At 52.0% G+C, this 15,799-nt stretch overlaps 1 protein-coding gene across 4 annotated transcripts in view; it reads right to left on the bottom strand.

Annotated features, from left to right (window-relative positions):
* KIRREL3 (kirre like nephrin family adhesion molecule 3) overlaps positions 1–15,799 on the bottom strand; it is a 356,368-nt gene that overhangs the window by 50,309 nt on the left and 290,260 nt on the right. For all 4 annotated transcript variants that reach the window (XM_074851070.1, XM_074851068.1, XM_074851069.1 and 1 more), the window contains exons 5-7: positions 14,299–14,456; positions 9,962–10,112; positions 1,636–1,741 (exon numbers count right to left, since the gene is read on the bottom strand). In XM_074851070.1, coding sequence (XP_074707171.1) covers positions 1,636–1,741; positions 9,962–10,112; positions 14,299–14,456 — 415 coding nt within the window. The remainder of the gene's footprint in view (positions 1–1,635; positions 1,742–9,961; positions 10,113–14,298; positions 14,457–15,799) is intronic.

The following is a 15,799-nucleotide window of genomic DNA, read 5'->3' as shown; positions in this document are numbered from 1 at the left end:
CTTTGACTGTACCAGAATCAATCGCGGCCTAAGACCCACGTGGGACGTTCGCCCAGATCCTTCCCCAGCTTGTCACACACTTCGTTTTCCTCCTAACTGTAAATATGAAAACAGGGCTATTTGTATCTTTGACATTAATTGACTTCTCAAATTAATAACTCTTCTGTGTAACTAGGAACGCAATTATTGCTTTGTTGTGCTGATAGCAGATATCCAGCCGGAAGGAATCATTCCTACCAGCAAACTCGATTGTACTAATTAAGCTGTACGAGCCTAACAGGAGGCGGGTCATGGTAACCTGTCCCCGGAGGTGCCTCCTCTGTTATTATCAACTGACACTGTTGCAAAAACAGAACTGATTGCATGCCTGTGCGTGCACACTCGTAACTTCAAGGCTGGAGTGATGAGCGGCTGATTGCAGCAGTGGCACAGGGGTGTACCTGGTTGCTGTGAAACGTCTCAGCGCTGGCTCAGACACGGGCCCTCCTGGCCAAGAGCTGGAGCCAGGAGGCTGAGCACCATCCTCTCTTCTCCCGAAGTGTGATGACAACCCACCCTGCTTTCCATACCCCTATTTTTGTCTGCTTAGCCTGTGAAATCTTTGAGAGAAGGGGTGTTTTCTGATGCGAGCAGCCCTCATACCCATACCCAAGAGCCCACGGCAGGCACTTTGCTTGGTGCAGAGCCATCTGCTCTCCTTCTGCAGCAAACGAGAGTGACTGAATGCAATGCAGTGAGCAACGAGCCTCGCTGCTGCAGGGTATGGCCCTGCTTGCTGTCTTGCTCATCCAACCCCGCGACTAGTGACCATGGGAGGGTTGGCACTGCCTCAGCGTTGGGGGGGCAGGCAGGGACCCCCCTGCATGGCCTTCTGCCCTGACCTACTGCAGCTGCAAATGATGCAATTTCTCCTCCTCATCAGCGCCAAACTGAGCCCCTCAACTGCTCGTGCCCTGATTGAAGATCCCACGACAATCCTACCCACTCAAGGCTCATGTCCCACTCAAGGAGGGCCCATCCCCTCTGCACCCCCACATTTCCAGCTCGGGCACCTCTGCTCTGGCCCCTTCTGAGCTCTGCTCCAGGCTGCTGGGGTTAGAGAGGCTTACGGCAGTTGCTTAAGGGTTACACGGAGACAGCAGTGGAGTCGTATTGTTCAAATCATAAAGAGTATGCAAAAAAAAAAAAAAAGGAATTTTCCCATAATAGACTTTTCACTCAGTGCGCTTTGCTCGTTATGTCCCCAAACAGATGGCTCCGCCAGCTCGGTGCCAGGCCTCTTAATCCACTCCAAAGCGCCAATGAATCTCTGACCGAGGACTTGCTGCATGCAGCAAAACGTAGCAGACGGCCTAACGCGGAGGCAATCGGAGCCTCTCAACGTGTAACAACATCATCGAGGCAAGAGCAGCGTCAGGGAGCCATCAGAGCCAGGATGCTGGGAAGAAGCCCACGCTGCAGCCGTGATAAACACGGGAGCAAGTGGAACAGGCACCAGAAACTGCAGCCAGAGCTGCTGAACGCTCTCGGGTGACCTGAAGGAAGTAACTTTGCACGGAGAGGGGAACATGAGAAGCTCTCAGCAGGGGGCTGAAGTGAGATGTGGGGGGCTGGCGAGCGGGGCGGCCGCCTTACCTGTACTGGGTGACGGCAGGGTTGGCCTTGGCGGAGCAGTGGAACTTCACAGTGTTATCCTCTAGGACGGGCTGCGGCTCCACGGACAAGTTCACCAGGGGTGGGTCTGCAAAGAGACAGAGGCAAGTGTGAGAGACTGAAATGTCAAATGGTTGTCTCAAAGCTTGCTTGTGTGTGTGCTTTGAGTCACGGGGTGGTGTCAGTAATGCCTCAAACATTCATCAAGGACCAGCTGTGGCCTTTGGAATTAGTCTAAGGAATGTTCCCCAAGGAAGCAGGATTGTATGGAAGGATGCACCCTCCCATCCCTTGCAGTTGTACTGACAAACTCCTTGATAAGCCTCAAAGAGGGGAAACGTGGAATGAGTGAAACCAGGTGTCTGTCTCTCATCCAGCACAAGGATCACTGATCACTGGCTCCATTGTGTGAGCCCGATGCTTTCGCAGAATCACAGAATCATCTCGGTTGGAAAAGCCCTTGAAGCTCCTCCAGTCCAACCATGAACCTCACACTGACCGTTCCCAACTCCACCAGATCCCTCAGCGCTGGCTCAACCCGACTCTTCAACCCCTCCAGGGATGGGGACTCCCCCCCTGCCCTGGGCAGCCCATTCCAACGCCCAACAACCCCTTCTGCAAAGAAATCCTTCCTAAGAGCCAGTCTGACCCTGCCCTGGCGCAGCTTGAGGCCATTCCCTCTTGGCCTGCCGCTGGTTCCTTGGCTCAAGAGACTCATCCCCCCTCCCTGCACCCTCCTTTCAGGGAGTTGGAGAGGGCCATGAGGTCTCCCCTCAGCCTCCTCTTCTCCAGACTAAACCCCCCCAGTTCCCTCAGCCGCTCCCCATCAGACCTGTGCTCCAGACCCTGCACCAGCTCCGTTGCCCTTCTCTGGACACGCCCGAGTCATTCAATGGCCTTTTTGGGGTGAGGTTTTGCCCAAAACTGAACCCACTCATCGAGGGGCGGCCTCACCAGTGCTGAGCACAGGGGTAAGATCCCTTCCCTGTCCCTGCTGGCCACGTTATTTCTGATACAAGCCAGGATGCCATTGGCCTTCTTGGCCACCTGGGCACACTGCTGGCTCCTGTTTAACCGGCTGTCAATCAACACCCCCAGGTCCCTCTCTGACTGGCAGCTCTCCAGCCACTCCTCCCCAAGCCTGTAGTGCTGCTGGGGGTTGTTGTGGCCCAAGGGCAGAACCCAGGATTTGGCCTTAGTGAAACTCCCCCAGCTGGCCTCAGCCCATCGCTCCAGCCTGGCCAGGTCTCTCTGCAGAGCCTCCCTACCCTCGAGCCGATCAACACTCCCACCCAACTTGGTGTCATCTGCAAAGTGACTGAGGGTGCACTCGATCCCCTCGTCTAGATCATCAATAAAGATCTTAAACAGGAGTGGCCCCAAAACTGAGCCCTGGGGGACACCACTCATGACCAGCCACCAACTGGATTTAACCCCATTCACCACACTTTGTGGCTCTACTGTGTATGCCATGCAAGCCTTGCAAACGGCTTTGTGACTTCACCAGTGAGGAGGTGGTAAAAACTGATAAGAGGTGATCATTTTTGCCCCAGAAGCTGGATGGTTGCTCAAGAAGCAGGAAGTCACCAGATCTGTGGGAACTGAGGCAAAAACAAAGGTGGTCAGGGTGAGCACAACCACCAACTCAGTGGTGGACCCCATTCCCCCTCAATGTATGCACAGAACCCACGCTCCACCTTTTTCCTCGTCTCTTATGGATATGAGTTTGTGGAATACATGCAAGTCAGCTGATAAGATGAGCTTAACAGGCAACACTTAGCTGTGTGTGCACCCACCACCAGAGAACTGAAGACTGAGGACCAAGGGGACGCTGCTGGATCCATGGTGGTGACTATTCTTGTGACTCTATTCCAGGTGCTTGCTTGATTTCTCTTTTCCTTCCATTCTGCCCTATTGCTACCACTCTTCACTTTTAATAATAAAACCCCTTTTGGGTGTATGGCATTTGACCTCGTTTGTGTCTTGATCTCGCTCTTGGGATCATATGGAAACCTCCCCCAGCATTGGATTGGGACAGCAAGCCCATGAGCAACCTGAGGACATGCTGCAGCATCCCCTTGCCTGCTGTCTGCCAAACTTCTGAGTCTGGAAAGCAAAATTTGGTTGTAAGAAAACATGGCAAAATCCCTGAGACTCCTTGATGCTGTGATATAATGTTTAGGGCTCTGTAAGACAGGCTCATGTCATGAACACTGCTCTTGTCTTGGAGAGCTTCAGTAAATAAGACAGAAAGGGAAGCCATGCACACCATTCGATGTAACATTTCACTTCAAAAACATTAATGCCAGCTCTGATTCCCGTTTAAGGAAATAAACTTGCCTGCTTTGAAAAGCTCCCATTTAATATCTCGCTGTGTAATGATGATCTTTTGTCTATCCGCTAACTTGAAAGTGGCATTTCTGCTCTTTCATCAGTCTAATCATCTCTGCCAAGCCCTTATTGGTGTCACAGGCCTTTCCAACTGGTGCTCGCTTTCTCTTCTTCTTTTTACATGATAAGCATCTAAATGCTTCAGCAGCAAAAAAACATTTAGGAGAGAACTGATGAAAGCATGTGAGAAAAGGCTGCAATGTTTAGATGGGGAATAAGAATATCCAGAATGGTTTTAATTTTTCATGATGTCTGAGAGGGGGTGTTAGACCTCCAGCTTTAGACTTTAAGGATTGGAACCTCATTCAAGGGAGAAAGCAGAAAGAAATGGCCTTGTGGAGAAGTTTTCTAGGTGCCTGAAGAACCAGCTGTCCTGTTGCAGACTGTGTTGGGCCTGCAGAGAGGAGCTGAGGCCACCTCATGATCCAACTGAGGGGCCTTAAGGTGGGAGTCTGATGCAACATATGCAAAAATACATCCTAAAATAGAACATGTTATGCGTTAACCTGTACCTGCTGCCTCTCTCCTCTTCCTAAATGTCTCAGCAACATCACAGAATCCCAGAATCACCAAGGTTGGAAAAGCCCTTGAAGCTCCTCCAGTCCAACCACGAACCTCACCCTGACCGTTCCCAACTCCACCAGATCCCTCAGCGCTGGCTCAACCCGACTCTTCAACCCCTCCAGGGATGGGGACTCCCCCCCTGCCCTGGGCAGCCCATTCCAACGCCCAACAACCCCTTCTGCAAAGAAATCCTTCCTAAGAGCCAGTCTGACCCTGCCCTGGCGCAGCTTGAGGCCATTCCCTCTTGGCCTGGCACTGGGTCCTTGGCTCAAGAGACTCATCCCCCCTCTCTGCACCCTCCTTTCAGGGAGTTGGAGAGGGCCATGAGGTCTCCCCTCAGCCTCCTCTTCTCCAGACTAAACCCCCCCAGTTCCCTCAGCCACTCCCCATCAGACCTGTGCTCCAGACCCTGCACCAGCTCCGTTGCCCTTCTCTGGACACGCTCGAGTCATTCAATGGCCTTTTTGGAGTGAGGGGCCCAAAACTGAACCCAGTCATGGAGGTGCGGCCTCACCAGTGCCGAGTACAGGGGTAAGATCCCTTCCCTGTCCCTGCTGGCCATGCTAGTGCTGCTACAAGCCAGGATACCATTGGCCTTCTTGTCCACCTGGGCACACTGCTGGCTCATTATCAATCAACCCCCCCAGGTCCCCCTCTGACTGGCAGCTCTCCAGCCACTCCTTCCCCAGCCTGTAATCCTTCCCAGCTGGAGAACGGGGAAAGGCTGCAGTTGAGCTGCCTCCCTCCCGCTCAGCGCCCGAGCAGAGCTTGGGGTCAGCGCTGCTGAACTGAGGGAAGCGAAGCTGTTTGGTACCCACCGACTCAGGGGAACCTCCCTTGGCATCATCACATGTGGGTGGGCAACCGGGAGCCCAGCACTGGAGAAGGGGGTCAGCGTCCCAGGGGTTTACTGCTCAGATGCAGTGAAGCCGTGGCTCGAAGGCAAGCCCAAGGAGTGCTGTTGTGTCTCACGGGGATGAAAGCTTCCCTGACGGCTTCTCTCTTCACCAGCTTCCTCCACCACAGAATCATCTCAGTTGAAAAAGACCTTGAAGATCATCCAGTCCAACCATTAACCTCACACTGACTGTTCTCAGCTCCACCAGATCCCTCAGCACTATGTATCCCTAATCACACCCAGGTCAGGGTCCTGCTGCAGAGACCTGGCTCTCTGGCAACTGCTCAGCGCCTCTGCTCGAGGGTATGGGATGCAGGAACAGCCTGACTGGCACCCCTCTGCTGGGTACCACTTTGCAAAGGTAACGGCGACCAGTGAAACCCCACAGGTGTGAGGAGCCGAGGAGGAAAAAGCGACGCTGTCTGTAAAGGCACGGGAAGGGCTGGCACGGGCAGAATTGCAGGGGAAGGGAGGAAAGCAGAAAGTCTGTTGTGTGCTGAGAAAGCAGGAGAGCAACCAAAGCAACCCTGCGTTATCCCAGCCTGCGAGGTGCGGGAGGGGTTGGGGTCACCCTTGCAGCAAGGGGCTGGGGATGAAAGGGGTGTCTCGAAGGTGGCCTCGGCAGTGACCGTGGCTGGGTGCAGCCCAGGGGAGACAGGAGAGGGAAAGGCGCTGTGTTGCCATGCCCTGGCACGCTGCAGCACCTCCTCTGCCGCTGCGTCCCCACCTCAGCTGGCCCCGTGATATTTACCCAGGCTTTGTTGCGAGCAAAGCCACCTGCCTTCTTGATGGGAAATTATGACGGGGAAATTATAGGTATTTTCAATTTACCCTAATTTCATTTTAAAATGTGCAATTCAAATGACAATAAAGATGGGCGCAGTTGGGAATATAAATGAGCTTCCCCAACATAACAGCCCAGAGATATATAGTGGGCTCCTAATTCATTTGCAGGCATCCTGACACTTCCCTATTGTTATACAACAACAGCTAATCACCTTCCTTTGTTAAGTATGAATCACACTTCTCTTTAGTAGCTTCCCCATTGTTTGATGGTTTAGTAGCTGTGCCTACGATTTACAGAGGAGCCTCTTTGTATTAAAATCAGCCCGGCTCCCTCCTGCACTCAAAATAAAAAAAAAAAAGGAGATTAAAAAGGAAAAAAAAAAAAAAAAGAGCAAAGGAAATGAATTAAAGTCTTTGATCTTGCCTTTCACAAATGGGATTGGGCTTTCTAATATTGCGGGAGCTTCCCCGCGAGGCAGCGGGTGCCGTGGATAGTGTGTGCGAGTGTGTTTTGGGGTATTTTGAAGAAAAAAAAAAAAAAGACACAAATTGTAACTCATCAGAATGTAATTCCACTCGGTTACAATTATAATTCCTGCCTGGCTTCTTGTAATTAATTTGAATGATGGTATCAGACAGAGCCAGCCTACAGGCGGCCGGGAGGAGAGCGTGCATGCAACCGCTCGCACGCGCAGGTACCCCCGTGAGCACGCTCGCTCCGGGGGACCAGCGTCGCTTCTTGCCGGCCGTGCAGCCGCTGAGGCGCCTGAGCACACCCCTCCGCTCCCACTATTTTAAATTAGCCCCTGGGAAACCATCGCTGGGGTCACGGGCTGAGCTCCCCGGGCTGCAGGCTCTTGCACTGCCAGGTGCAGACCCCTCTCCGTGCTCCTCTCCCCTCCGGATGCCCAGACAAGCCCTTCCGAACCTCTGCCCAGAATCCAAAAGCAGCTTGTGGGCCAAATGAGGAGGAATGAGGAGCTGGAAGCAGACTCAAGATGCCTCTTCAGCTCTGGGCTTTCACACTCCCCAGTGGGAAGCACAAAAGGGAATCAAACACTCCAACGCTACGTGGATAAGCACAGCAGGACACCCTCCAACATAGTGATGTAGCCCTCATTTTGCTCTTCGCCCTGGTCCACAGACCCTCCACTTTCCTTCTCCTACTCCCACCTCCTGCAAAAATACAGATGCAGTCAAATACCTTCTTGCCATGAAAAAAAAAAAGGTGTAAAAATGAGCAACTGCACATGTGTATGCAGAGGCTTGGAGCGAATGGCTTTGGATAAGCAATAACCCTGCTCCTCCCCATCCCGGCACGCTGGATGTGCATTTCCATAGAGCCACTGGGCTCTGGCAGTATAAATAGTTTATGGCATATCAAACTATTAAACATGATTTTAATCCCACTTGTGATGTTCGGCGCATAACTCACAGGAGGCTGACTTTGATGTGGCTGCTGGAACGGAAATCACATTGAACAGATGTTCCAGCTGGAGTCGCTTAGTGTTTCCATTACAGACCCTGCTCTGGGTTTTTTTTTTTCTCTCAGTTCCTTCCCCCCCTCCCCCCCTTTTTTTTTTTTTTTTTGGAAGGGGAGGGTTTTATGACTCAGCTATTTCATTGCTGCTAAGATGGGCAGGCAGCGCCTGCGTGAGATTGATGGGAGCCAAACTTCAACTTTGCATCAGCTGAACGAGAATATTCTCTCCCACCATGTGCATACACCCTGCATAGGAAATAACCCCCATCCTGGCGTTTCTTTGCTGCCTGTGAGCATTTCTGATGTTCTTTTCAGTTGCAAAAGAAAATGAAAGCAGGAGGAGTGATCTACCAGGCTGTGGCTTCCTGGGAGGGATTATTTTTGGTTCTCTGGGATTATTTTGCAAGGCCGTCTCTTTCAAACGGTGCAGCTGGGCAACGTTTGCTACGGTGTGAACAGCGGAGGTGGAGATGTGCGGCGAAACGCAGCAGGTTGTGCCAGGCTGGGGAAAACTCACCAGCCAACAACTGCTGCTTCCTTCCTTATTCTTGCAGAAATCACTTTTTTTTTTTTTTTCCCCCCCCTCACAAGGTGCTGCTTCTCTGCTAGATGCTGGAAGAAGCCCCACGGGAAGGACCCTCTTTCATCGCTGGGGGTGCAGCCTACCTTGCCCAGGACAGTTCCCCAGGAGAAATGAGCGGCCCAGATCATTTTTGCTTAACAAAAGTACCTTTAGCTCTTTGCAAAGTGAAAGCAGCCAATTGCCTACCAGGTTGGGAGTGAAAACTAATGGACTGGGCAGCAGCTAGAGCACGTGGCACAAAATCCACCCCAACGCAGGCTGGTTAATCCATCCTGGTATTTTTCTATCCCTCCATCACCCATCCAGCACTGGGAAATTGATATCCTCATTAGACCCCATTAAGAACAACATACTTTTAATAGCTGGATAGGATATTATTATTATTACTTTCACAGCATGGAGTATTTAATGGCTCGGAGTGGAAATTGGTGTTCTTTATTGGGTCTTTCTCTTTTCAAAGCAGATTCCACCAGGCTCAGGGATTCAGCTCACGTCTCCTGCCCCGCACTGTACAGCACAGTGTAATGATGTCTCCGGCTTCGCGTTGTTTGTGAGAACGCGTGTGTGTCTCCAGCTATTGTAACTGTTTGCCGGCTGTGAAATAACCCATGCTATTATCTCATTTTATCTGGCCGGTTCTGTCAGGACATGCTATCCAGAGACCCAAGAGCCTGTTAATCTTCCGGCAGCAAAAGCTGGAAGTCTTAAATGGTGAATTTTCTGCTGTGCTTGAGTTTGTTCAGCCAGTTTTAATTGGACTCTGGAAAGCAGCTGGCATGCTAATATTGAACAACCTGCATTTGCAAATTGTTGGTAAATACAGCTGCAGGAATTGTATGTGCAAATGAAGCCCGGCTGGAGGGAGGTCAGGATGAGCCTGAGAGCAACAGCGATTGCAGAGGAGGAGGGAAGAGATCTGTGAAACATGAATTTTTGAGGAAGGAAGATTTTGCTTCATGGATTTACGTTAAAGGGTGGATGATATGGCTCTGGACACACGCCTGTCCCCATCAGATGGTGACTGACACTAGCTGTATTTCACAGGAGGGAGACTTCCCACCCATTAGGTGTCTAACACGCTATCTCAGTGCAGAACAACGCAAAAAACTCCCCACTGAATGGCCTGTAAGACTGGAAACATGCATTTTGGTAGCAGAAATCTTAACAGGCCTTATCTCTGCTACTGGCTGCGTAAAGAGATGCTGCTTGCTCAGCTGAAACCATTTAGGATCAATCCCTGGTCGAGAGACCCCAGAGGGCCTGAATCAGGGCACACAGTGGGGCCACGTGCAGTGCCCACAGCAGCTGGTGATGCCTTTGCTCAAAACCACGGACACAAAACACAAAATCTGGGAAACAGCCTGTCCCCGTGGGTGCTCGTGTCCTGGTGCCCCAGGGAGATCAGGGAGGACGAGATCTCCTGTCTCTGACTTCACTGTATCAATGTACCAGTAAATCCCAGTAATGGGAAACCCTCAAATCCCAGCATCCTGATCCTGACTGGAGTCAGATCCATGTGGGCAGCTGTGGGGCAGCGATGGAGAGAGCAGGGAGGCTGGGATCAGACAGCACCCAGAGGTGGCTCAGCCGGCCGGGTACTCACGCTGGATATCAATGGTGACGGAGGTCTCCTTCCCGCTGGGAATGGCTTTGTTGGTGGCACGGCAGATGATGCTCTCCCCGTTCTCAATGTCGGAAGGGGCGATGAAAAGGGTGCTCATGATACTCTCCCTCTTGCCATCACGGAGAAGTGTCTGTGGGGTGAGAAACAGAGATGAGAAAAGGTAGTTTCCTACAGGAGAGGGGCCCCTTCCTCGGGCCGAGTCATGTCAGGCTCTGCACACACACAGCTAGCCCTCACTCCTCCGAGCTTCTCAGCCAAGCAGTGCTCTCTGCAAGAACAGTTCCTCTGGCTGGAATCTGCCAAGAAGCCTTAGGGGAATAGCACAGACAAATTTCACTGCACTTACCTGGGAATTAGGCACTTAACTCCCATCTGCTTCCCTCCAGCCCTGCTGTGCCTAGACCTGGGAATCACAGCTCCAGCGAGATACACGTCACCCACCGTCCCAGGAAAGAGGAAGCCAGGGGACAGACAGGGCAACCACCTTCCTGAACCTGCTGTCACCTTCTGTTCCTATGCCAGGTGACCACAAAAAAGCTGCCTGGGCCACTTTACGTAGCAATAAGTGGTGAAGCTGGCTGCCAGCATCACGGGACCAGTCCTGGCCACGGGTCCCTGGCTGCTGTGCAGTGGTCCAGAGCAGCCCAAGGTAAATCATCACCACTCTGGCTTGTCCCGTGCTGGTGATCACCGTGATGGGGACCTGAGGATGCTGGAGATCCAAAACCTTGAGCCTGGTTTACAGCAGTGGTTAACGAGCTCTATCTGCTCAGCCTTGGCACCTTGTTTCTTCCCTGGACTTATCTTTGACTTCCAGCCGTGGTGCCCTGCCATGCCTGTACTGGTGAGCCCTGGGGAGCCCTGCCTTATCAAACTGCCTTATCAAACTGCCAACCCTCCTGCGAGTTCTTACGGACCACAGTCACATCACCCTGTAGCCCTGTCTTTGGTAAACTAAACCGATTGAGCCCTCAGAGATGTTGCACGGTTTTCAATCTTTTAATCACTCTCTGGGCTTTCCTCTGACCTTTCTCCGGTTTATCAACATCAGTCAGAGACCAGAAATGCCAGAAACACAGCTTCTCCCAGCCGTTGATAACAGTGGTAAATGTCCACGGATACACTCATCCTGTAACTATGGACTTTGGACCCTGCCAGGCAGTTTTTCTCTCTAAGTCTGTATCCTTCAAGTTTCCTCCTCACGGTGTAAGACAACCCACCTGGGTTCGTGACACTGCGTTCATGCGTACAGGTTTGTGCCTCTCAAGCACACCAGGCAAGGAATGATGCTGAGAAATTGTCACTACAATCAGCTCAAAAGCTGAGGAGAAGCAGGACCAAGACCTATCACAGAATCACAGAATCATCTCAGTTGGAAAAGACCTTGAAGCTCCTCCAGTCCAACCATGAACCTCCCCCTGACTGTTCTCACTCCACCAGATCCCTCAGCGCTGGCTCAACCCGACTCTTCAACCCCTCCAGGGATGGGGACTCCCCCCCTGCCCTGGGCAGCCCATTCCAACGCCCAACAACCCCTTCTGCAAAGAAATCCTTCCTAAGAGCCAGTCTGACCCTGCCCTGGCGCAGCTTGAGGCCATTCCCTCTTGGCCTGCCACTGGTTCCTTGGCTCAAGAGACTCATCCCCCCTCTCTGCACCCTCCTTTCAGGGAGTTGCAGAGGGCCAGGAGGTCTCCCCTCAGCCTCCTCTTCTCCAGACTAAACCCCCCCAGTTCCCTCAGCCGCTCCCCATCAGACCTGTGCTCCAGACCCTGCACCAGCTCTGTTGCCCTTCTCTGGACACGCTCGAGTCATTCAATGGCCTTTTTGGAGTGAGGGGCCAATTAGTACGTGATTTGTCAGGGCCTGAGTGCACCAACAGTATTTAATTTCCCTGACAAACTTCGTCTGGGGACTCCACCAAAGAGCTCTTCACCCGTAGGCCCAGGAGCTGTATTTAAGCTCCGGCTCTAGCTTAAGGCCTGCTCTGGGTGGGGTGGTGAGGACTGGATTTCCCGGCTTGACTTCAGAGCTGCCTCCTCACTGTGGACATCCCAGAAATTGCTGCGCTGTGGTTGACCCTTCTACGACCACCAAACCTGCTCTGCTGTGCTGGTGCTGTGCCCTTGGTGGAAGGATGCTGCCCTGTGCATGCTTTATTGTCACCCTGTGTGCCCTTCCCTTGGGAAACAGCCCCACTTTTGGTTCTGAGGACGTGGTGAACCCTAAGCCTGTGCAGGACCTTCCCCCCAGCAGTCCCCTGACCTCTGGGTTGACTCCAAACCCTGCAGGATCCTATAACTCCCCCAATGGCTATAGGGACCATACCCCGTCCCCTTTGATAGGGATCAGGGTGAAGTATGGGGGTTTTCAGTCAACTCTGGCTATTTTATACTGCCTGGCTGTGACTGCAGGGGGGCTGCATATTAATCAGTTGCTGGATTGGAAATTCAGAGAAACAAAGAAATTATCACTCGGTATAAATGGTCTCAGGCAATCAGTAACCTGAACAGGGTTTCTTCTTGGTTGGCTGGAAGATCTGGATCAAATGAAATCTGGGCTGGGTTTTAGTTTTATTGAAAAAGCAAAAAGAGGAAAGTTGAGGAATGATCTTAAAGGGAGCTTCAAAAGGGAAAGGTTTCTCAGACCCCAGAAATCAAAACCTCCCATTCCAAAAATGTCTGAATTGGCTTGTAAGTTTTTCTGAAGGCTGCTTTTCTTTTTTAATATGACAAAGTTAAGACAGACCCAAAAATGACCAAGTTATGGTTTCCTGTGCATGCATGGGGACCGTGGCACTTGAGGTGACAAGCGCTGTTGCAGCTGGTGCTGGCTGACCCCCCCTGGGCGTGCCAGGCCCCGGAGCATCGCTTTTCCCTGCTCGTGGCAGCGATGTGCTCCTGGAAGGGCCTCGCAGAAACCTCCAGTAAGAAGAAACTGAGGTTCAGCCTCAGAAACTGAGGTTCTCCCGACCTCAGGAGGAGGGGGAGATGCTTTCCCCCCCCAGACCATCCCTGACAGCTGCTTAAAATGCCACGGAAATCTCTGTACAGCACGTGAGATGGAGCTGCAGCCTGAAAAGCTCTGCTTCGGAAGGTGTTTTTTTTTTTAATATTTTGAAGTAAAATAAAGGAGGGGCATTCTTCCTTCTCCATGACTCACTACTTGTGGCTCTGAAAGGGAGAGGACTTAAATGCTGCCTCCCCAGGGCCAGGCCCCAGCAGTCTGCAGCGGAGAGGAAGGCTTGGGGTGAACGGAGGAAGTTATAAACAACTGCATGTCAATGGCCTGGATTTTAATTAATTCCACTTGATTTGAGAGAGGGAGAGGTCAGTTCTCTCTGGCTTTAATTAGTGCTGCCTCTTGCATTGAGATGGGGCAATTTCCCCCTCTGTTCACACCCATCAGCTACAAGGAAGCAGCTCGGTGTCAGCTGAGGTGTCGGTGTGCTCCGCGGAGTGACAGGGAGGAGAGGAACGTTTTGGCTCCTCTGCTTTTCCAAGCGGCTCGGGATGTTGCTGGAAAAAGGCTGGACGGATGGAGGCTTCACAACAGCAGCAGAGAGTGAAATGTTTATTAAAAGATCTTCAGGAGCTTGAGAGGAATGCCTTTGACTCCTGACTTTGAAGTTCGCTTGCATTACAAATGGCTGCAAACTGACCCATTTTACGTCTCGAATTTTGTTCTTTAGAAATTTTCATCAGAAATGTCAAGTGTTACTGAATCTTTAGCACTTACCAGACATCAGGCATCTATAAACAGGAGAACATGTGGGTACCCATTCTGAGTACACTGTTGATTGCTCTTTGATGTTTTCCTTTATGACCCAATAAAGTCTTTCCATTTAAATTAAAAAATGCCAACAACTCTGACAATTTTTCATGGAAAATTGCAGTTGGGAGAAGGGGACATATGTCACCGCAACCAACTTTTGATCCAGAGGTTTTGCTACAACCAAGGCCGGGTCAGCGTTGGCTGTGTGGTGCTGTACACAAGATTAACACCTCACCCAGGCAGGATTTTGGGGGGAGAATTGGACATGCCAGCTGTGAGAGGGTACAAAAAGCAGCCAAATTCAGAGCACAGCCCATTCTGGTGACAGTTAGTGGTTTCTCACTTGCACCTTCCTGACTGTTTTCCTCCCAGCGTCTCGATCAGGAGGCTGTATGGGGTGATGTGGGGTGAGAGTCTCAGCTCTGCAGAGCTGAAGGTGCTGCCCTACGTGTTTTGGGGCTGTGTGAAGAGCAGCATCAGGCCTAGCCCCCCTTTTTGAAGCAAGGGAGAGCACAGCCTTTGTTCCCAGCCCCATCCTGCCTCACCTTGGAGTAGGTGGCTCCATTGATGACCTCTCCTCTCCGCATCCAGATGATGGAGGCTGCTGGCTTGGCATTGTCCGCGTGGCAGGTCAAGTTGAGGGGGTCTCCTGCTCTCAGGCTGATGATGGGCCCCCCCATAATGACAGGATCATCTGGAGGAACTGCAAGGGAATAGCACAGAGGAGACAATGTCACTTGCTAGCATTAAACCAACCCTCCTGGAGTTACCTGTGGGGTCTGGGCTGCCAGGACTGGACCGTGACCTCTCAAACCTCTGCAGCTGGCTTTGACGTGGCTGCGGCAGCGCGCAACCTCATCTCACCACGTTTGAGCCGGCTCGTGTGAAAGCTCTGCCCCACATTTGAACTACAGCGGCAGAAACTGGCTGAAGTTTTAGAGGGGACACGGGCCAGGTGGCTGCCTGAGCTCTGCAGTAATATGAAGGTGGTACAGAAATCCACCAAGGGTTACTAAATACTTAGAAACACCCCTGGCCCAGGATGTCCCTGAGCTGCAAACTGTGGGAGGATGGTGAGTATTTGAAAGAAATATCCCTGCTTGCTGGCCCTGCTCTCTTATTCCTCCCCAGGCAACTATAACTGGCTGTTGCTGGACACAGGATACGGGGCTTGAAGGGGCTTTGGTCTGACCCCTGTTCCTCTGACTGCAAATTGGAAGGTAGGGGAGGGCGATTTGGAGGAGAAGGTCAGGGGAGCTGGATTTGGACCTATTGCACTCAGGGGAAACAGCTTATTATGGGCATCAGGAGTGTGGTTTCCAGATGCCTGCCTTTGAAGAGGGCTCCCTCACCAGCCCTTCGTCACGGAGGGATGGAGGAACCCTTGAGCACTTCCTTGCTCGGCTTTGATTTCCCTGTCGCTTTCACTCATCCTCTGTGCCGCTGTCTCGCCGCACAAAAGGTTGCGAAACGCCTCTCATTCGGTCAGACTCCCTCTTACCACGGTGAGTCTTTTAAGCGTCTCCCTCTGTGAAAGCAGATTTTGCTGGGGGTGTCAAGGAGACCTTTAAGATCTCAACCTTCCTTTGAAACCACCTCAGCCTGACAGCCTGTGTGAGGCTGCATCCTCATTACAGGATGCGGCTTTGCTGGTATCACACAGCCCCTGGGCATCTCTGTTTCTCATGCTGGGAAGCACTTCATGCCAGAGAGAAGGAGGGATGGAAGCTGGGAAGCGGGAGATAAGGGGCATGGGCTCCTCTTTTGTGACTAGCTCTTGAAGCCTGGCATATCTAAACACCCCCCAGCATGGTAAGGGATGGCAAATTCAGCTGGAGAGGGGGCTGGCCTTTTATCCTGCAGAGAGGACCTTTCATCTCTGCTACCCTGACTGGGTCTGCTCTAGCCAAAACCTGTTCTGAAGGTGGAGAGGTCTCTCCAGCTGTCACACAGAATCCCAGAATCATCTCGGTTGGAAAAGCTCTTGAAGATCCTCCAAGTCCAACCATGAACCTCACACTGACCGTTCCCAACTCCACCAGATCC

The sequence above is a fragment of the Strix uralensis genome, chromosome 26 (genome assembly GCF_047716275.1).
Source record: "Strix uralensis isolate ZFMK-TIS-50842 chromosome 26, bStrUra1, whole genome shotgun sequence".
NCBI classification, from domain to species: Eukaryota; Metazoa; Chordata; class Aves; order Strigiformes; family Strigidae; genus Strix; species Strix uralensis.
Note: the sequence above shows the minus strand (reverse complement) of the source record. Positions and strands in the feature narration are given on the sequence as shown.